The sequence below is a fragment of the Oncorhynchus kisutch genome, linkage group LG6, assembly GCF_002021735.2.
Source record: "Oncorhynchus kisutch isolate 150728-3 linkage group LG6, Okis_V2, whole genome shotgun sequence".
Classification (NCBI taxonomy): Eukaryota; Metazoa; Chordata; class Actinopteri; order Salmoniformes; family Salmonidae; genus Oncorhynchus; species Oncorhynchus kisutch.
Genome location: NC_034179.2, coordinates 7305876 through 7328420, shown reverse-complemented (window position 1 = coordinate 7328420; position 22545 = coordinate 7305876). Strand labels below are relative to the sequence as shown.

The window sequence follows — 22545 nt, the reverse complement described above, 5'->3', positions numbered from 1 at the left end:
TATGGAATATCTACATAGGCGTACAGAGGCCCATTATCAGCAACCATTACTCCTGTGTTCCAATGACACGTTGTGTTAGCTAATCCAAGTTTATCATTTTAAAAGGATAATTGATCATTAGAAAACCCTTTTGCAATTATGTTAGCACAGCTGAAAACTGTTGTTCTGATTAAAGAAGCAATAAAACTGGCCTTCTTTAGACTAGTTGAGTATCTGGAGCATCAGCATTTGTGGGTTCAATTACAGGCTCAAAATGGCCAGAAACAAAGACATTTTCTGAAACTCTTCAGGCTATTCTGTGAGAAATTGCCAAGAAACTGAAGATCTCGTACAACGCTGTGTACCACTCCCTTCACAGAACAGAGCAAACTGCCTCTAACCAGAATAGAAAGAGGAGTGGGAGGCCCCGGTGCACAACTGAGCAAGAGGACAAGTACATTAGAGTGTCTAGTTTGAGAAACAGACGCCTCAAGTGCTCAACTGGCAGCTTCATTAAATAGTACCCACAAAACACCAGTCTCAACGTCAACAGTGAAGAGGAGACTCTGGGATGCTGGCCTTCTAGGCAGAGTTCCTCTGTCCAGTCTCAACATCAACAGTGAAGAGGAGACTCTGGGATGCTGGCCTTCCAGAAGAAAAGTATTTGTTTCTGGCCATTGGAACACAGGAGTGATGGTTGCTGATAATGAGCCTGTGTAGATATTTCATTTTTAAAAATCATCAGTTTCCAGCTACAATAGTCATTTACAACATTAATAATCTCTACACTGCATTTCAGATCATTTTGATGTTATTTTAATGGACCAAAAAAATTGCTTTCCTTTAAAAGATTTTTTTTTTTAAAAGGACATTTCTTCCCCAAACTTAAATGGTAGTGTGTATGTATAGAATGATCTCTTTGTAAAGCCATTCTAAAGCTATGTTTTTTTTATGTTTGTTTTCCCACAGATCACCCCACCCACCCTGGTGCAGACCCAGGTGGAGGGAGGTTCCACCCTGTTCAACCTGAACTACTTTGGGGAGGAGGCGTTCCTGACCCAGTCCTCTCAGCTCTACCTGGAGACCTGCATCCCTGCTCTGGGAGACACCTTCTGTATCGCTCAGTCCTACCGCGCAGAGCAGTCCCGCACCCGTAGGCACCTGTCTGAGTGAGTAGTAGTACTGGAAAGGATGGGAGCTATTCATTAAGGCACCCAATGTGCACTATAGAATGGAGGGAATACCTTAACGTATAAGAAATAAGAAACAATAAGAAACATTCACTTTTTTAGCTTTTCGATGCATTTAAAAAAAATGCTTTGCACAATATTATTTCATATATTATATATATTATTTAAAAATAATATATAATAATAATAATAATATATATTATTTTATCTACAGTATTTTTTTTACATTTATTTGAGGTATTCTGATGATAAATAACTTTTAGTCTACAGTATATTCTCAGGAAATCCTTGAGTTCTGTTTGTTTACCATAGGGTCGTACTATGTTCCTCCCTCCCTCTGTAGGTACACTCACATAGAGGCAGAGTGCCCCTTCATGACCTATGAGGACCTACTGAGCAGACTGGAGGATCTGGTGTGTGATGTGGTGGACAGAGTCCTGAAGTCTCCTGCTGCTTCTCTACTCTACCAAGTCAACCCTGTACGTCTGATGTTTTATAAGGAGCTCTTTGCAGCTATTCTCATTCACTCTCTCTCTCTCTCTGTCTCTCTCTCTGTCTCTCTCTCTCTCTCTCTCTCTATGTCTCTCTATGTCTCTCTATGTCTCTCTGTCTCTCTCTATGTCTCTCTGTCTCTCTCTCTGTCTCTCTCTCTCTCTCTCTCTCTCTATGTCTCTCTGTCTCTCTCTATGTCTCTCTCTCTCTGTCTGTCTCTCGGTCTCTCTCTCTCTCTCTCTCTCTGTCTCTCTCCTCTCCTCTCCTATCCTCCCCACCCCTCCCCCCGTGGTCTTTATCACTGAGGTAGATGTATTCTTAAAGATTTCATCTCATAAAAATGTTTTTTTTTCTATTTGAGATTCAAACTTCCCTTTTGACCTCATTCAAAACGCCTCCCTCAAATCCTTATTAGTACGGTGGTGAAAATCTGAACCCGATTTTATATGGTCTGTCTTTTACCTCTTTTGTCGACCCCAGGACTTCAAGCCCCCCAAGAGGCCCTTCAAGAGGATCAACTACTCTGAGGCCATCATCTGGCTGAAGGAGCATGACATCAAAAAAGATGATGGGACATACTATGAGTTCGGAGAGGTACATTTGACTGAATAAATTACATTTGACAAATGGTTTAAGGTCGGCATGAACCACAGTCAATTATAATCACTCCATCTAATCACTATCTCACTCCAGAATTAATCTTTGGCTAGCATGAACCCGTGGTTGTGTTTTTTTAGGACATTTAGTGCTGGTTTCCTGGGCACAGATTGTGTCTAGTCCTGGATTACTGCTACTTTTAATATGGTTCTTTGTCTAGCACTAGGTTTAATCTGTGTTGAGGAAACTGGCACAGATACGCAAAATGTCCGCTAACTGTTCACCCACTCATCAATGTATTGTTCAGTGGACCTTCTCTTCGTCCAGCTCCTGTTATTATTGTGACGTTATTGTGACGTTATAAAACCACTCTCCCTCCTTGGTTTCAGGACATCCCAGAGGCCCCAGAGAGGCTGATGACTGATGCCATCGGTGAGACCATCCTGCTGTGCCGCTTCCCGGCTGAGATCAAGTCCTTCTACATGCAGCGCTGTCCTGAGGACCGACGCCTCACTGAGTCGGTGAGTCCCTGACCGGCAGAGAGCTTACGTCACCGAAAACCATGACCCAGACCTGGAAAACAAACAGCATCTTCATCTACCGTGCATCAGAGCTTACCTCACCCAAACCATCACCCTTTTTTCCCAGGGCCTGTATTCAAAAATGTTTCAGAGTTCTGATCTAGAATCAGTTTTGCATTTTAGATCCATAGGTAACCATAGATAACCGCCTCGTCTCCCCTCCCTTCCATTTTAGATCCATAGATAACCGCCCCGTCTCCCCTGGATCCCTCTCCACCAGAGCTGATCTGAATCACATTCTGGGTTTCCTTCTACCTCTACTTCACACGTTTTTTGTAGTCACCCTCCTTTCAGTTTTACAGGTGACACGTCCATCTGCAGACCAACTATTTGATCTCAGTCAATTTCACGGAGGGCATTTAGATCTTATTTGAGTTAATGTCTGCGGCCCTGGAGATGAGTCCCCCAAGCTAGGTCCTGGGCACCCCAAGCTAGGTCCTGGGCACCCCAAGCTAGGTCCTGGGCACCCCAAGCTAGGTCCTGGGCACCCCAAGCTAGGTCCTGGGCACCCCAAGCTAGGTCCTGGGCACCCCAAGCTAGGTCCTGGGCACCCCAAGCTAGGTCCTGGGCACCCCAAGCTAGGTCCTGGGCACCCCAAGCTAGGTCCTGGGCACCCCAAGCTAGGTCCTGGGCACCCCAAGCTAGGTCCTGGGCACCCCAAGCTAGGTCCTGGGCACCCCAAGCTAGGTCCTGGGCACCCCAAGCTAGGTCCTGGGCACCCCAAGCTAGGTCCTGGGCACCCCAAGCTAGGTCCTGGGCACCCCAAGCTAGGTCCTGGGCACCCCAAGCTAGGTCCTGGGCACCCCAAGCTAGGTCCTGGGCACCCCAAGCTAGGTCCTGGGCACCCCAAGCTAGGTCCTGGGCACCCCAAGCTAGGTCCTGGGCACCCCAAGCTAGGTCCTGGGGAAATACCTTTATTTACGTAAGTATTCAGACCCTTTTGCTTTTGAGACTCGAGCTCTGGACATCAGGACTGCGATTACTCACCACGGACTGGCAGAATCCTTTTTTTCCCTTTTAACGAGTCTGACGAGCCCGACGCCAACGATATACTGCTTTCTCGGGGAAACAGGCCCAGATCCCGTGATTTAGCGTGAAGAGGAGGCGAAGAAAAAAGGGTCCGGAGGGCGGACTGCCTTCCGAGAAATCGTAAGCGGTCAAATAAACGCCCACTTCCATCCATTGTGCTAGCAAACGTGCAATCTTTGACAGAAGACCCACGTGGAAGATTAAACTACCAACGAGACATTCAAAACTGTAATATCTTATGCTTCACGGAGACGTGGCTGAACGACGACACTATCAACATACTGCTGGCTGGTTATACGATGTACCGGCAGGATAGAACAGTACCTATGATGAAAATTACAGGCCTCCCTCATATTTTTTAAGTGGGAGAACTTGCACAATTGGTGGCTGACTAAATACTTTTTTTTGCCCCACTGTAGGACAGACACTTCAGAACTTCTTTTTTTAGACTCTACAGGGTTATAGCTATGTTTTTAGTTTCAATCAAATGAGGAAAATCTAGTCATTCCACATTATCCTAAAATCCCCCCAAAAAATGAGCAGGTGTTTGTCCTACAGTAACGTTATACTATGCTATTACTGTATATTCTTGTAATGAATAAGATTATATGGACAGACATCAGCACTGCGTCTCTGAAAGACGTTTTGAATATGGGCCCTAAAAAAACTACACCTGAATACCTCTGTATTATAGGATTAATATGATCCTCTCCAGTGAAATAACTGTTATTGTCCCTGCTCCTCTCTCCAGTGAAATAACTGTTATTGTCCCTGCTCCTCTCTCCAGTGAAATAACTGTTATTGTCCCTGCTCCTCTCTCCAGTGAAATAACTGTTATTGTCCCTGCTCCTCTCTCCAGTGAAATAACTGTTATTGTCCCTGCTCCTCTCTCCAGTGAAATAACTGTTATTGTCCCTGCTGCTCCTCTCTCCAGTGAAATAACTGTTATTGTCTCAGCTGCTCCTCTCTCCAGTGAAATAACTGTTTTTGTCTCAGCTGCGCCTCTCTCCAGTGAAATAACTGTTATTGTCCCCGCTCCTCTCTCCAGTGAAATAACTGTTATTGTCCCTGCTGCTCCTCTCTCCAGTGAAATAACTGTTATTGTCTCAGCTGCTCCTCTCTCCAGTGAAATAACTGTTATTGTCCCCGCTCCTCTCTCCAGTGAAATAACTGTTATTGTCCCCGCTCCTCTCTCCAGTGAAATAACTGTTATTGTCCCCGCTCCTCTCTCCAGTGAAATAACTGTTATTGTCTCAGCTGCTCCTCTCTCCAGTGAAATAACTGTTATTGTCTCAGCTGCTCCTCTCTCCAGTGAAATAACTGTTATTGTCCCTGCTCCTCTCTCCAGTGAAATAACTGTTATTGTCCCTGCTCCTCTCTCCAGTGAAATAACTGTTATTGTCCCTGCTCCTCTCTCCAGTGAAATAACTGTTATTGTCCCTGCTGCTCCTCTCTCCAGTGAAATAACTGTTATTGTCTCAGCTGCGCCTCTCTCCAGTGAAATAACTGTTATTGTCCCCGCTCCTCTCTCCAGTGAAATAACTGTTATTGTCCCTGCTCCTCTCTCCAGTGAAATGACTGTTATTGTCCCTGCTCCTCTCTCCAGTGAAATAACTGTTATTGTCCCTGCTCCTCTCTCCAGTGAAATAACTGTTATTGTCCCTGCTCCTCTCTCCAGTGAAATAACTGTTATTGTCCCTGCTCCTCTCTCCAGTGAAATAACTGTTATTGTCCCCGCTCCTCTCTCCAGTGAAATAACTGTTATTGGCCCCGCTCCTCTCTCCAGTGAAATAACAGTTATTGTCTCAGCTGCTCCTCTCTCCAGTGAAATAACTGTTATTGTCTGTCCCTGCTCCTCTCTCCAGTGAAATAACTTATTGTTGTCCCTACTGCTGTTCTCCTCAGGTGGATGTGCTGATGCCTAACGTTGGAGAGATAGTTGGAGGGTCTATGAGGATCTGGGATGCTGAGGAACTGCTGGAGGGATACAAGAGGGAGGGCATTGACCCAACCCCTTACTACTGGTACACTGACCAGGTATGTACATCTATCCCTTACTACTGGTACACTGACCAGGTGGGTACATCTACCCCTTACTACTGGTACACTGACCAGGTGGGTACATCTACCCCTTACTACTGGTACAACTGACCAGGTATGTACATCTAGAACCCAATGGTCAATCTGACAGAGCCTTCCAGAAGTACATCCGTCTCTGCAGCACTCCACCAATCAGGCTTTTATGGCCAGACGGAAGCCACTCCTCAGTAAAAGGCACATTGCAACCTTAGAGTTCGCCAAAAGTCACCTAAAGGACTCTGACCAAGAGAAACATGATTCTCTGGTGTGATGAAAAAGACATTGAACTCCCTGGCCTGAATGCCAAGCGTCACATCTGGAGGAAACCAGGCATCACTCATCACCTGGCCAATAACATCCCTACGGTGAAGCATGGAGGAGGTGGCAGCATCATGCTGCGGGGATGTTTTTCAGCGGCAGGGACTGGAAGACTAGTCAGAGAGATCCTTGATGAAAAACTGCTACAGAGTGCTCTGGACCTCAGACTGGGGTGAAGGTTCACCTTCCAACAGGACAACGACCCTAAGCACACAACCAAGACAACGCAGGAGTGGATTCGGGACAAGTCTCTGAATGTCCTAAAGTGGCCCCAGCAAGAGACCGGAAGTGAACCCGATCGAACATCTCTGGATAGACCTGAAAATAGCTGTGCAGCGACGCTCCCCATCCAACCTGACAGAGCTTGAGAGGCTCTGCAGAGAAGAATGGGAGAAACTCCCCAAATATACAGTCAAGTCACACCTCATTCAAGGGTTTTCTTTATTTAAAAAAAAAAAAAATCTACATTGTTGAATAAAAAAATCTAAATATATTTTAGGTTCTTCAACGTAGCCACCCTTTACCTTGATGACAGCTTTGCACACTCTTGGCATTCTCTCAACCAGTTTCATGAGGTAGTCACCTGGAATGCATTTCAATTAACAACTTTAAGTGCAGTCGCAAAAACCATCAAGCGCCATAATGAAACTGGCTCTCATGAGGACCGCCACAGGAAAGGAAGACCCAGAGTTACCTCTACTGCAGAGGATAAGTTCATTGGAGTTACCAGCCTCAGATTGCAGCCCAAATCAATGCTTCACACAGTTCAAGTAACAGACATCTCAACATCAACTGTTCAGAGGAGACTGTGTGAATCAGTCCTTCATGGCCGAATTGCTGCAAAGAAACCACTACTAAAGGACAAAAATAATAATAAGAGACTTGCTTGTGCCAAGAAACACGAGCAATGGACATTAGACCGGTGGAAATCTGTCCTTTGGACCAAATTTGAGATTTTTGGTTCCAACCATTGTGTCTTTGTGAGACGCAGAGAAGGTGAACGGATGATCTCCACACGTGTGGTTCCCACCGTGAAGCATGGAGGAGGAGGTGTGATGGTGTGGGGGTGCTTTGCTGGTGACACTGTCTGTGATTTATTTAGAATTCAAGGCACACTTAACCAGGCATGGCTACCACAGCATTCTGCAGGGATATGCCATCCCAGCACCTGACTGTGCTGCTGCTCCAGTTTCAAACTGTTCTGCCTTATTATTATTCGACCATGCTGGTCATTTATGAACATTTGAACATCTTGGCCATGTTCTGTTATAATCTCCACCCGGCACAGCCAGAAGAGGACTGGCCACCCCACATAGCCTGGTTCCTCTCTAGGTTTCTTCCTAGGTTTTGGCCTTTCTAGGGAGTTTTTCCTAGCCACCGTGCTTCTACACCTGCATTGCTTGCTGTTTGGGGTTTTAGGCTGGGTTTCTGTACAGCACTTTGAGATATCAGCTGATGTACGAAGGGCTATATAAATACATTTGATTTGATTTGATCTGGTTTGCGCTTAGGAAATAATGCAATATGAGACGTGCTTCACAAATCTGAGCTAAACGACTACCGCCCCGTAGCACTCACATCCGTCATCATGAAGTGCTTTGAGAGACTAGTCAAGGACCATATCACCTCCACCCTACCTGACACCCTAGACCCACTCCAATTTGCTTACCGCCCAAATAGGTCCACAGACGATGCAATCTCAACCACACTGCACACTGCCCTAACCCATCTGGACAAGAGGAATACCTATGTGAGAATGCTGTTCATCGACTACAGCTCGGCATTCAACACCATAGTACCCTCCAAGCTCGTCATCAAGCTCGAAACCCTGGGTCTCGACCCCGCCCTGTGCAACTGGGTACTGGACTTCCTGACGGGCCGCCCCCAGGTGGTGAGGGTAGGCAACAACATCTCCTCCCCGCTGATCCTCAACACTGGGGCCCCACAAGGGTGCGTTCTGAGCCCTCTCCTGTACTCCCTGTTCACCCACGACTGCATGGCCACGCACGCCTCCAACTCAATCATCAAGTTTGCGGACGACACAACAGTGGTAGGCTTGATTACCAACAACGACGAGACGGCCTACAGGGAGGAGGTGAGGGCCCTCGGAGTGTGGTGTCAGGAAAATAACCTCACACTCAACGTCAACAAAACTAAGGAGATGATTGTGGACTTCAGGAAACAGCAGAGGGAACACCCCCCCCCCAGCCACATCGATGGAACAGTAGTGGAGAGGGTAGCAAGTTTTAAGTTCCTCGGCATACACATCACAGACAAACTGAATTGGTCCACCCACACAGACAGCATCGTGAAGAAGGCGCAGCAGCGCCTCTTCAACCTCAGGAGGCTGAAGAAATTCGGCTTGTCACCAAAAGCACTCACAAACTTCTACAGATGCACAATCGAGAGCATCCTGGCGGGCTGTATCACCGCCTGGTACGGCAACTGCACCGCCCTCAACTGTAAGGCTCTCCAGAGGGTAGTGAGGTCTGCACAACGCATCACCGGGGGCAAACTACCTGCCCTCCAGGACACCTACACCACCCGATGCTACAGGAAGGCCATAAAGATCATCAAGGACATCAACCACCCGAGCCACTGCCTGTTCACCCCGCTGTCATCCAGAAGGCGAGGTCAGTACAGGTGCATCAAAGCTGGGACCGAGAGACTGAAAAACAGCTTCTATCTCAAGGCCATCAGACTGTTAAACAGCCACCACTAACATTGAGTGGCTACTGCCAACACACTGTCAATGACACTGACTCTACTCCAGCCACTTTAATAATGGGAATTGATGGGAAATTATGTAAATATATCACTAGCCACTTTAAACAATGCTACCTTATATAATGCTACTTACCCTACATTATTCATCTCATATGCATACGTATATACTGTACTCTATATCATCGACTGCATCCTTATGTAATACATGTATCACTAGCCACTTTAACTATGCCACTTTGTTTACATACTCATCTCATATGTATATACTGTACTCGATATCATCTACTGTATCTTGCCTATGCTGCTCTGTACCATCACTCATTCATATATCCTTATGTACATATTCTTTATCCCCTTACACTGTGTATAAGACAGTAGTTTTGGAATTGTTAGTTAGATTACTTGTTGGTTATTACTGCATTGTCGGAACTAGAAGCACAAGCATTTCGCTACACTCGCATTAACATCTGCTAACCATGTGTATGTGACAAATAAAATGTGATTTGATTTTGGCACGGCTTAGAATGCCTCTCATCGACGCTGTCAGTTTCATAATGTCATATATATATAATCATTGTAATGGACCTATCCACTAGTTTTTCTGTTGCCCCTGATCACATCCCCTCATTGTAATGGACCTATCCACTCGTTTTTCCTGTTGTCCCTAATCACATCCCCTCATTGTAATGGACCTATCCACTCGTTTTTCCTGTTGTCCCCAATCACATCCCCTCATTGTAATGGACCTATCCACTCGTTTTTCCTGTTGTCCCTAATCACATCCCCTCATTGTAATGGACCTATCCACTCGTTTTTCCTGTTGTCCCTAATCACATCCCCTCACACACAAACTGTTGAGAATAGTCTGTGATGCGTTACTAACGTTAACGTTGTGTCTTCCAGAGGAAGTATGGTACCTGTCCCCACGGTGGCTACGGGCTCGGCCTGGAGAGGTTCCTAACCTGGCTGCTGAACAGACACCACATCAGAGACGTGTGTCTCTACCCCCGCTTTATCCAGCGCTGTCGACCCTAAACTAAACAACTACCCTGGCCCCCTCTGTCTGCAGCTAGATGGCACTGCAACAGACCCAAGGGTACGTCCCAAATGGCAACTTTTATATATAGTGCACTTCTTTTGATCAGGGTTCATATTAATCTGGTAAAAAAAATAATAATTGTGCACTACTTGGGGTGCCATTTGGGACTAAATCCCCATTATCCTATTAAACTGCAGGAAACCAACTTAAAACGCTTGAGAACCAAGACGAGATCACTTAATTAATCACTTAATTAATCAAATCACATTTTTATTTTGTCACATACAAATGTTTAGGTAGATGTTATTACGGGTGTATCGAAATCCTTGTGTTTCTAACCTCATAACAACGCAGTAGTATCTATTAATATATATATATAGTATATATTAATTCACAACCTAGAAGTAAAAGAATGGAATTAAGAAATGTATCAATTAGGATGAGGATTATTTCAGGATACGAGACACAAATCTGCCAATTTTAAGGGTTTGAAATGTTATGGTGTTGTTTTGTTGTTGTTGACAACTTGCAATTCATGCTGTCCAGCAAATCCAATATGTCTGCCAATAAATGTCTACTGTATGTGCTACTAAGATGATGCATTTGGATGTTTTTCTGTGGGGAGTTCATCATTCCTGGGTCCCAATTGATACTCTATAATATAGTAGGCCCATGACTATAGTGATGAGGATGTGCGACAAAGTCAGTCAATCAACATTTAGGTCATGTTTGCTCCCGAGTGGCGCAGCGGTCTAAGGCACTACATCTCAGTATCACTAAAGACACCCTGGTTTGAATCCAGGCTGTATCACCACCAGACCGTCATTAGCCCAGCGCCGTCCGGGTTTTGGCCGGTGTAATATCTTGAAATAATTATTAAAGTACTGCTTTCAATATGATTTAAAACAAGTGTTTATCCTATCCGTCATTGGCCCAGCGCCGTCCGGGTTTTGGCCGGTGTAATATCTTGAAATAATTATTAAAGTACTGCTTTCAATATGATTTAAAACAAGTGTTTATCCTATCCGTCATTGGCCCAGCGCCGTCCGGGTTTGGCCGGTGTAATATCTTGAAATAATTATTAAAGTACTGCTTTCAATATGATTTAAAACAAGTGTTTATCCTATCCGTCATTGGCCCAGCGCCGTCCGGGTTTGGCCGGTGTAATATCTTGAAATAATTATTAAAGTACTGCTTTCAATATGATTTAAAACAAGTGTTTATCCTATCCGTCATTGGCCCAGCGCCGTCCGGGTTTGGCCGGTGTAATATCTTGAAATAATTATTAAAGTACTGCTTTCAATATGATTTAAAACAAGTGTTTATCCTATCCGTCATTGGCCCAGCGCTGTCCGGGTTTTGGCCGGTGTAATATCTTGAAATAATTATTAAAGTACTGCTTTCAATATGATTTAAAACAAGTGTTTATCCTATCCGTTTTTAGGCCCAGCGCCGTCCGGGTTTGGCCGGTGTAATATCTTGAAATAATTATTAAAGTACTGCTTTCAATATGATTTAAAACAAGTGTTTATCCTATCCGTCATTGGCCCAGCGCCGTCCGGGTTTGGCCGGTGTAATATCTTGAAATAATTATTAAAGTACTGCTTTCAATATGATTTAAAACAAGTGTTTATCCTATCCGTCATTGGCCCAGCGCCGTCCGGGTTTTGGCCGGTGTAATATCTTGAAATAATTATTAAAGTACTGCTTTCAATATGATTTAAAACAAGTGTTTATCCTATCCGTCATTAGCCCAGCGCCGTCCGGGTTTTGGCCGGTGTAATATCTTGAAATAATTATTAAAGTACTGCTTTCAATATGATTTAAAACAAGTGTTTATCCTATCCGTTTTTAGGCCCAGCGCCGTCCGGGTTTGGCCGGTGTAATATCTTGAAATAATTATTAAAGTACTGCTTTCAATATGATTTAAAACAAGTGTTTATCCTATCCGTCATTGGCCCAGCGCCGTCCGGGTTTGGCCGGTGTAATATCTTGAAATAATTATTAAAGTACTGCTTTCAATATGATTTAAAACAAGTGTTTATCCTATCCGTCATTGGCCCAGCGCCGTCCGGGTTTTGGCCGGTGTAATATCTTGAAATAATTATTAAAGTACTGCTTTCAATATGATTTAAAACAAGTGTTTATCCTATCCGTTTTTAGGCCCAGCGCCGTCCGGGTTTGGCCGGTGTAATATCTTGAAATAATTATTAAAGTACTGCTTTCAATATGATTTAAAACAAGTGTTTATCCTATCCGTCATTGGCCCAGCGCCGTCCGGGTTTGGCCGGTGTAATATCTTGAAATAATTATTAAAGTACTGCTTTCAATATGATTTAAAACAAGTGTTTATCCTATCCGTCATTGGCCCAGCGCCGTCCGGGTTTGGCCGGTGTAATATCTTGAAATAATTATTAAAGTACTGCTTTCAATATGATTTAAAACAAGTGTTTACCCTATCCGTTTTTAGGCTTAGCCCAATATTGGACTAAACGAGCCTAAAGTTACTCCTTACAGTCCCAGTAGCATGTTATGTTTTGAAAGGTTGAATTGGCTCTGGAAGCCAGAACAGCCAAATACTCCACATATTCTCAATTGCAGTTCGTTTCTAGAAACATAAATCCCTCTGCTTTCATATCAAAATAATTTTACAAACGCGAAATACACACATAACTGTACGCTTGTTTTTACAGCCCACAGTATTTTCAGTGACGAGGCGTTGTGTGTTAACGGGCGCCTGACTGTCAAAGTCGGGATGCAATGTTTTCTTCTTCTTCTTCTCACTCGAATCATCGACATGAACTCCAACTTGTAGCACCAGTCATGGAGATTTATTCTGATATAAACAGCATACAATTGCACGCAATGCAATGCACGGCACATTATCCAACTTTTCACTCTGGCATTTACAAAACAAAAAAGCTCTGCTCTCACGCACGCTGCACCATACAACTCCGTACTCTGGTTTGGTTCAACGTAGTTACCAAAATAATACAATACACAATATTTCATGTACCGGTTAGAAACAGCACAAAATTGCACGTCATGCAATGCACGGCTCATCATCAAACTCTGCCCTGAACAAAATATACGAAACCACCCCCCTCACCAGAAACAGTAAGTTGCTAGCTAGCATTAGCTGGAATGCTCTACAACACAAAATGTGTCTTATTTGTGATGTTCGAATAATATTTACTAACAAATTGATATAAATTGTACATTCAAATCATCACTTAATAGTATAAAAATCACTTTTGACGTACAGTGCTTTGCAACCAACAATTTACAGCTGGTTTGGTGCTTGTTCACTGGGACGATTCTAACTGAAACATCCTCCCCCGTAAGCAAGCTACGCATACCAGCCAATAAGATGTCATGTTGAGTGGGTGAAGGCAAGACAACTAAAACCAAAAACCCATGGGCTTAATAAGGATCCGACCCTTTAAAAAAAAAATATCCTAAAATTACAACCCCAAATCTAACTGCCTGTAACTCAGACCCTGAAGCAAGGATATGCATGTTATTGGTACCATTTGAAAGGAAACACTTGGGAGTTTGTGGAAATGTGAAACTAATGTAGGAGAATATAACACAATAGATCTGGTAAAAGATAATACAAAGAAGAAAAAAACAAACATTATTTGTGTATTTTTTTTGTACTATCATCTTTGAATTGCAACAGATAATGTATTATTCCAGCCCAGCTGCAATTTAGATTTGCCACTAGATGGCAGCAGTAGGTGCAACGTTTTAGACTGATCCAATGAACCATTGCATTTCTGTTCAAATTGTTGTATTTTAGACTGCCCAAATGTGCCTAATTTGTTTATTAATAACTTTATCTCAAACTGCACTCTCCTCAAACAATAGCATGGTATTCTTTTGACTGTAATAGCTACTGTAAATCAGACAGTGCAATTAGATTACAGATTTAATTGAAGCTTTCTGCCAATATCAGATATGTCTGTCTGGTGTCTTGTTTTGCACACTTTGTACAAAGTAATAAAATGCAGTACTACGGGATATTTCTTAACGTAGCTCTTTATTAGCTAGCTACAACTTGCATGTTCACGTATCTCCAACCATGATCAACTGACCATGACCTAAACATCTGGGTGGTCTTAACCAATCATAGCACAGTATGATACGGTGGTAAAATGCATCCAATTATAATTCAGTATGTTTACACATGAATATTACATCTGGGAAATGTTCTTGTTACGTACAACCTCATGCTAATCGCATTAGCCTAAGTTAGCTCAACTGTCCCGTGGATGGGAAACCTGTCCCGTGGATGGGACAACTGCCCCGTGGATGGGACAACTGTCCCGTTAGCTCAACTGTCCCGTTAGCTCAACTGTCCCGTGGATGGGACAACTGCCGCCGTGGATGGACACCGATCCCGAAGAAGCTCTTAAAGTGGAAAGGGGAATCCCTAATATAACCCTGTTACACAATTCAACACTTTTTTTTTTACAGAGGCAATCCATATTTATGAACAGAATACAATTATTATTTTTTTAGCTTCCGTCACAATAAATAAATAAATAATATGTTGTTAAATTATTATCTGTTTAGAACAGAAGGCCAGAAAAAATGTGGTCATTTATCTAGGCCTATATGCCAGCAGTGCGTTACAATGCACTGTGTTCATTTTTTATTTCCGAGCCCTTATCACAGTCAAGACACAACTCTGGTATAGTTTTTAAAAAAATAAAAAAATAAAAGTCATATAACCGAATAAAATGGAACAATATTTTTCCAAGTGAAATAAAGTTGGCAATGCTAAGTGACGCTCATCTCGCGTCTGGAACAGTTATTGATAATTTGAAATGGGTCTTCATTTGACGTGTTTAAAGATCATTTATTCAGGGTTACAAACCAAAAACCAGTCTCTCCTATATACCTATTTTAGTTTATTTAGCCTGTTTTGTAATTTTCTATATTGATATTTCCATTGAACACTGCATGCAAAGTGGCGATTTTGGCCAAGATGTAGCTGTCACAGACACGTTTTTGACATCGGAGACAATCCTCATGTTGTTGCCTACTCCGGGCGCGCGGCTGTCACCGACGCTCGTTTAATGTGACTGGGTCAGAGACTCAATCCGAGGGCTACGGATCTCTTTTTTTTTCTTCAGTCCCAGACATCCCAAAATATTCAAACATGTTTGAGTTTATCAACACTATACAGTATCTTCAATACTCTTGTAGTGTGAGATGTGCAACGACACGTTTTGAAAACGGGGACCAGCAATGGCCAATAAGAGCTCGCCAGACTAGAGGCCAGTGAGCTGATGACGTTGTTCCGCATCACCCAGAATGTATAGAGTAGCAGAGGAAATAACTACAACTAGTATGGTTTTGTACTTGTCCTTAACAAATGCAATGCTATTCAATTCAAAATGTTGGCTAGATATTGCAACTCTGTATAGCAAGCGTGAATGTCTTACTGAAAACGTTCGATGCTGCTTTCAGCCACAGCTCGTTATAGATACGTTAAATATAATCTTTATCTAGAGAGGTTTTAGGGAGCCTTTCTAGGGAGTTTTTCCTAGCCACCGTGCTTCTACACCTGCATTGCTTGCTGTTTATGGTTTTAGGATGAGTTTCTGTACAGCACTTTGTCTATGTTTGTTTTAGTATGGTCAGGGCGTGAGTTGGGGTGGGTAGTCTGTTTGTTTTAGTATGGTCAGGGCGTGAGTTGGGGTGGGTAGTCTATGTTTGTTTTAGTATGGTTAGGGCGTGAGTTGGGGTGGGTAGTCTGTTTGTTTTAGTATGGTCAGGGCGTGAGTTGGGGTGGGTAGTCTATGTTTGTTTTAGTATGGTCAGGGCGTGAGTTGGGGTGGGTAGTCTATGTTTGTGTTAGTATGGTCAGGGTGTGAGTTGGGGTGGGTAGTCTGTTTGTTTTAGTATGGTCAGGGCGTGAGTTGGGGTGGGTAGTCTGTTTGTTTTAGTATGGTCAGGGCGTGAGTTGGGGTGGGTAGTCTGTTTTAGTATGGTCAGGGCGTGAGTTGTTTGTTTTTCTATGTTGTGTTTATGTGTTTGGCCGAGTATGGTTCTCAATCAGAGGCAGGTGTCGTTAGTTGTCTCTGATTGAGAATCATACTTAGGTAGCCTTTTCCCACCAGTGTTTGGTGGGTGATTATTTTCTGTTCTGTGTTTTATTTCACCGTTCAGGACTGTTCGTTTTGTCGTTTTATTGTTTTTGTTTCAGTGTTCACTATTCGTATTAAAAACCAAGATGAACACTTACCACGATGCGCTTTGGTCCTCTACTTCATACGACGACCGTGACACCCATTGTGAGCTTAAAAACGTATTTTGCGACCGGGCAAGAAGGCCAAACAGGGAAATAGCAGCGGGTCCATAAAATATTACAGAAAAATACACACCATAGACAGTGTCACAAGTTTCAGATTAGAAACGACTGCAGCTTTCACAAACAGTGTGGTCGATCAGTCTTAAAAAACAGTCAAGGACACCAACTCCCCTCACTCAAATGTTTTTTAAATAATAATTGGAAGCGTGATCCAGGATGAAGGGGCATTATGGGAAATATGTTTCCCCGTCTCAGTTCTAAGCCTTAGGAACAGACAAGGACAGCAGCGACTGTGAAGGAAGACTGTATTGAGTGACTGATCTGGTCTGTAAAGGAACAGAGAGTCGAAGAGTTGTCTCAACGCGTTGATCACAAAAGTGTACCGTTGCTTTAGCCTCCTGGTGGAGAGAAAGGTCCATTACACCTTAACATACAAATCACAGTGATCGGTAAGTAATCTAGCATGATGAATCTTAAAGCTGTCCACAGTGTCCAGAGATATTTATTTTTTTCAAGGTACTTGCTGAAGCATATAGACAATATCACCATCATTCAGCAGTGATTTAAAATATATATATATATATTTGAACAAGATTTTCTGACTAACATTGAAAAGCAAGATTTGTTCCTGAAATAGAAACCCACATTTAACTTCAGTTTTCTTAGTCAAGTTATCAATGCGCTGTTTAAAATTCAGCTTTTCATCTAAACAAATAGCAAGATATTTATAGGAGGTGAACTTAATCAATTTACTGGCTGTTTTATATAGTTCAAGTCTGCAAATGACTCGATTTGTTTACATTCAGGGAAGAGAAAACCATAAACTTTGTTTTCATTTTTAAGCACAAGTTTCAATTGGAAAAGCTGCTTAGTGAATAAACATCAAAAACCAACTGTAATGGAATCAATGGAAACAGGATGAACCTCAATATTCAGAGTCAAAGGAAAACGTATGAATATTTATGTAAATAAAAGGTATTTCTGTTTTATTTTTTTATATATACATTTGCAAAACACTTCGTAAAAATCTGTTTTCATTTTGTGATTCAATTAATTTCTCAATCAATTTTATAAGAAGACTTTAACGTAACAAATTGTGGAACAAGTCAAGGTTGTCTGAATAATTCACGAATGCGCAGTAGGTTGTCATGGAACACGAGTCACTTTTAATGTTTACATACTGTTTAACTGATTTCATGTGTGTATATACTGTATTTTAGTCATGATTCATCCTATATAACTCATGCTGTACATACCTTTTCTATTTCTGTACATACCTTATCCTAACTACTATCCATACTGTCTATACACACCATCCTGTATAACTACTGTCTATACACACCATCCTGTATAACTACTGTCTATACTGTCTATACACACCATCCTGTATAACTACTGTCTATACACACTATCCTATATAACTACGTATGACCCCAGGGCAGAGGCCATTGACAGATATGACCCCAGGGCAGAGGCCATTGACAGATATGACCCCAGGGCAGAGGCCATTGACAGATATGACCCCAGGGCAGAGGCCATTGACAGATATGACCCCAGGGCAGAGGGCATTGACAGATATGACCCCAGGGCAGAGGGCATTGACAGATATGACCCCAGGGCAGAGGCCATTGACAGATATGACCCCAGGGCGGAGGCCATTGACAGATATGACCCCAGGGCGGAGGCCATTGACAGATATGACCCCAGGGCGGAGGCCATTGACAGATATGACCCCAGGGCAGAGGTCATTGACAGATATGACCCCAGGGCAGAGGTCATTGACAGGTATGACCCCAGGGCAGAGGTCATTGACAGGTATGACCCCAGGGCAGAAGTCATTGACAGGAATGACCCCAGGGCAGAGGCCATTGACAGGTATGACCCCAGGGCAGAGGTCATTGACAGGTATGACCCCAGGGCAGAGGGCATTGACAGGTATGACCCCAGGGCAGAAGTCATTGACAGGTATGACCCCAGGGCAGAGGCCATTGACAGGTATGACCCCAGGGCAGAGGTCATTGACAGGTATGACCCCAGGAATGAGGTCATTGACAGATATGACCCCAGGGCGGAGGCCATTGACGCATATGACCCCAGGGCTGAGGTCATTGACAGATATGACCCCAGGGCTGAGGTCAGTGACAGATATGACCCCAGGGCGGAGGTCATTGACAGATATGACCCCAGGGCGGAGGCCATTGACAGATATGACCCCAGGGCGGAGGCCATTGACAGATATGACCCCAGGGCAGAGGTCATTGACAGATATGACCCCAGGGCAGAGGTCATTGACAGGTATGACCCCAGGGCAGAGGTCATTGACAGGTATGACCCCAGGGCAGAAGTCATTGACAGGAATGACCCCAGGGCAGAGGCCATTGACAGGTATGACCCCAGGGCAGAGGTCATTGACAGGTATGACCCCAGGGCAGAGGGCATTGACAGGTATGACCCCAGGGCAGAAGTCATTGACAGGTATGACCCCAGGGCAGAGGCCATTGACAGGTATGACCCCAGGGCAGAGGTCATTGACAGGTATGACCCCAGGAATGAGGTCATTGACAGATATGACCCCAGGGCGGAGGCCATTGACGCATATGACCCCAGGGCTGAGGTCATTGACAGATATGACCCCAGGGCTGAGGTCAGTGACAGATATGACCCCAGGGCGGAGGTCATTGACAGATATGACCCCAGGAATGAGGTCATTGACAGATATGACCCCAGGGCGGAGGCCATTGACGCATATGACCCCATGATTGAGGTCATTGACAGATATGACCCCAGGGCTGAGGTTAGTGACAGATATGACCCCAGAGCGGAGGTCATTGACATATGACCCCAGGGCGGAGGTCATTGACAGATATGACCCCAGGGCTGACTGAGCAGACAGCGTCTGATGTGAAAGATGTAGACTAACAGTGCCACCCTGTGGTCATCAACAGGTATATCTCATTGTCCTCACCTCACCAGGTTTCATAACTGAAACCTCACAAAGTTAGCAGATCTTCTAAGTGGATCATTTATTATCCATTTGTTGGCCTCCCTAAGGTGGATCCAATTCAGTGACTGGGCCCTCAGACAGATGACATCATCAAGGTGTCACTGGTCCGTCACATTCACCACATTGAGATGCTGCATGAACTGTATATGGTACTGTACTGAGGTGTGAGTGAACTGGACATGGGGTACTCTCAGGTGCAGGGAGACGAGGTATGTGGTACTGTACTGAGGTGTGAGTAACTGGACATGGGGTACTCTCAGGTGCAGGGAGACGAGGTATGTGGTACTGTACTGAGGTGTGAGTGAACTGGACATGGGGTACTCTCAGGTGCAGGGAGACGAGGTATGTGGTACTGTACTGAGGTGTGAGTGACCTGGACATGGGGTACTCTCAGGTGCAGGGAGACGAGGTATGTGGTACTGTACTGAGGTGTGAGTAACTGGACATGGGGTACTCTCAGGTGCAGGGAGACGAGGTATGTGGTACTGTACTGAGGTGTGAGTGAACTGGACATGGGGTACTCTCAGGTGCAGGGAGACGAGGTATGTGGTACTGTACTGAGGTGTGAGTGAACTGGACATGGGGTACTCTCAGGTGCAGGGAGACGAGGTATGTGGTACTGTACTGAGGTGTGAGTAACTGGACATGGGGTACTCTCAGGTGCAGGGAGACGAGGTATGTGGTACTGTACTGAGGACATGGGGTACTCTCAGGTGCAGGGAGAGGAGGTATGTGGTACTGTACTGAGGACATGGGGTACTCTCAGGTGCAGGGAGAGGAGGTATGTGGTACTGTACTGAGGTGTGAGTGAACTGGACGTCGAGTACTCTCAGGTGCAGGGAGAGGAGGTATGTGGTACTGTACTGAGGACATGGGGTACTCTCAGGTGCAGGGAGACGAGGTATTTGGTACTGTACTGAGGTGTGAGTAACTGGACGTGGGGTACTCTCAGGTGCAGGGAGACGAGGTATGTGGTACTGTACTGAGGTGTGAGTGAACTGGACATGGGGTACTCTCAGGTGCAGGGAGACGAGGTATGTGGTACTGTACTGAGGTGTGAGTGACCTGGACATGGGGTACTCTCAGGTGCAGGGAGACGAGGTATGTGGTACTGTACTGAGGTGTGAGTAACTGGACATGGGGTACTCTCAGGTGCAGGGAGACGAGGTATGTGGTACTGTACTGAGGTGTGAGTGAACTGGACATGGGGTACTCTCAGGTGCAGGGAGACGAGGTATGTGGTACTGTACTGAGGTGTGAGTGAACTGGACATGGGGTACTCTCAGGTGCAGGGAGACGAGGTATGTGGTACTGTACTGAGGACATGGGGTACTCTCAGGTGCAGGGAGAGGAGGTATGTGGTACTGTACTGAGGACATGGGGTACTCTCAGGTGCAGGGAGACGAGGTATTTGGTACTGTACTGAGGTGTGAGTAACTGGACGTGGGGTACTCTCAGGTGCAGGGAGACGAGGTATGTGGTACTGTACTGAGGTGTGAGTGACCTGGACGTCGAGTACTCTCAGGTGCAGGGAGACGAGGTATGTGGTACTGTACTGAGGTGTGAGTAACTGGACATGGGGTACTCTCAGGTGCAGGGAGACGAGGTATGTGGTACTGTACTGATGTGTGAGTGACCTGGACGTCGAGTACTCTCAGGTGCAGGGAGACGAGGTATGTGGTACTGTACTGAGGTGTGAGTAACTGGACATGGGGTACTCTCAGGTGCAGGGAGAGGAGGTATGTGGTACTGTACTGAGGTGTGAGTAACTGGACATTGGGTACTCTCAGGTGCAGGGAGAGGAGGTAAGTGGTACTGTACTGAGGTGTGAGTAACTGGACGTCGAGTACTCTCAGGTGCTGGGAGACGAGGTATGTGATACTGTACTGAGGTGTGAGTGAACTGGACATGGGGTACTCTCAGGTGCAGGGAGACGAGGTATGTGGTACTGTACTGAGGTGTGAGTGAACTGGACGTCGAGTACTCTCAGGTGCAGGGAGACGAGGTATGTGGTACTGTACTGAGGTGTGAGTGAACTGGACATGGGGTACTCTCAGGTGCAGGGAGACGAGGTATGTGGTACTGTACTGAGGTGTGAGTAACTGGACATGGGGTACTCTCAGGTGCAGGGAGACGAGGTATGTGGTACTGTACTGAGGTGTGAGTGAACTGGACATGGGGTACTCTCAGGTGCAGGGAGACGAGGTATGTGGTACTGTACTGAGGTGTGAGTGAACTGGACATGGGGTACTCTCAGGTGCAGGGAGACGAGGTATGTGGTACTGTACTGAGGTGTGAGTGAACTGGACATGGGGTACTCTCAGGTGCAGGGAGAGGAGGTATGTGGTACTGTACTGAGGTGTGAGTAACTGGACGTGGGGTACACTCAGGTGCAGGGAGACGAGGTATGTGGTACTGTACTGAGGACATGGGGTACTCTCGATGGGAGACTTTCTTACCGAAATACTTCCATAACAAGACGCTTTCATGACTTATTCTGTTGTGGAAAACTGAGGTGTGAAGGTTATACTTGACAGATGTAGAGAAAAGATTCCTTGCAGCAAAGAGTCTGGTAGATCAGCAAGACTTAAAAAAATAAGTTTGCAAGTGAAGGTGTGTGTGTCAACGTGAGGCCAGAGGCACCCACCAGACTAGAGGACGTACTGTAGGCAGATCCATTAGTGGTGCCTAGCTCTTCTCTCTCTCTCTATTGATCTCTGCCACTTCCCTGCTAGAGATCTGGTCTCCTCTCTGTCCTGTAGCTAGAGGTCTGGTCTCCTCTCTGTCCTGTAGCTAGAGGTCTATTCTCCTCTCTATCCTGTAGCTAGAGGTCTGGTCTCCTCTCTGTCCTGTAGCTAGAGGTCTATTCTCCTCTCTATCCTGTAGCTAGAGGTCTGGTCTCCTCTCTGTCCTGTAGCTATAGGTCTGGTCTCCTCTCTGTCCTCTAGCTATATGTCTGGTCTCCTCTCTGTCCTGTAGCTAGAGATCTGGTGTCCTCTCTGTCCTGTAGCTAGAGGTCTAGTCTCCTCTCTGTCCTGTAGCTAGAGGTCTGGCCTCCTCTCTGACCTGTAGCTAGAGGTCTGGTCTCCTCTCTGTCCTGTAGCTAGAGGTCTGGTCTCCTCTCTGTCCTGTAGCTAGAGGTCTGGTCTCCTCTCTGTCCTGTAGCTAGAGATCTAGTCTCCTCTCTG

General features: G+C 45.0%; 1 protein-coding gene across 1 annotated transcript in view; it reads left to right on the top strand.

Annotated features, from left to right (window-relative positions):
* The window catches only part of nars1 (asparaginyl-tRNA synthetase 1), a 22474-nt gene extending 11848 nt beyond the window's left edge, over window positions 1-10626 (top strand). The window contains exons 10-15 of the mRNA XM_031826065.1: window positions 949-1148; window positions 1513-1648; window positions 2142-2255; window positions 2648-2779; window positions 5774-5905; window positions 9896-10626. Of these exons, the coding sequence (XP_031681925.1) occupies window positions 949-1148; window positions 1513-1648; window positions 2142-2255; window positions 2648-2779; window positions 5774-5905; window positions 9896-10027 (846 nt within the window). The 3' untranslated portion in view covers window positions 10028-10626. The remainder of the gene's footprint in view (window positions 1-948; window positions 1149-1512; window positions 1649-2141; window positions 2256-2647; window positions 2780-5773; window positions 5906-9895) is intronic.
* Window positions 10627-22545: the final 11919 nt, after the last annotated feature.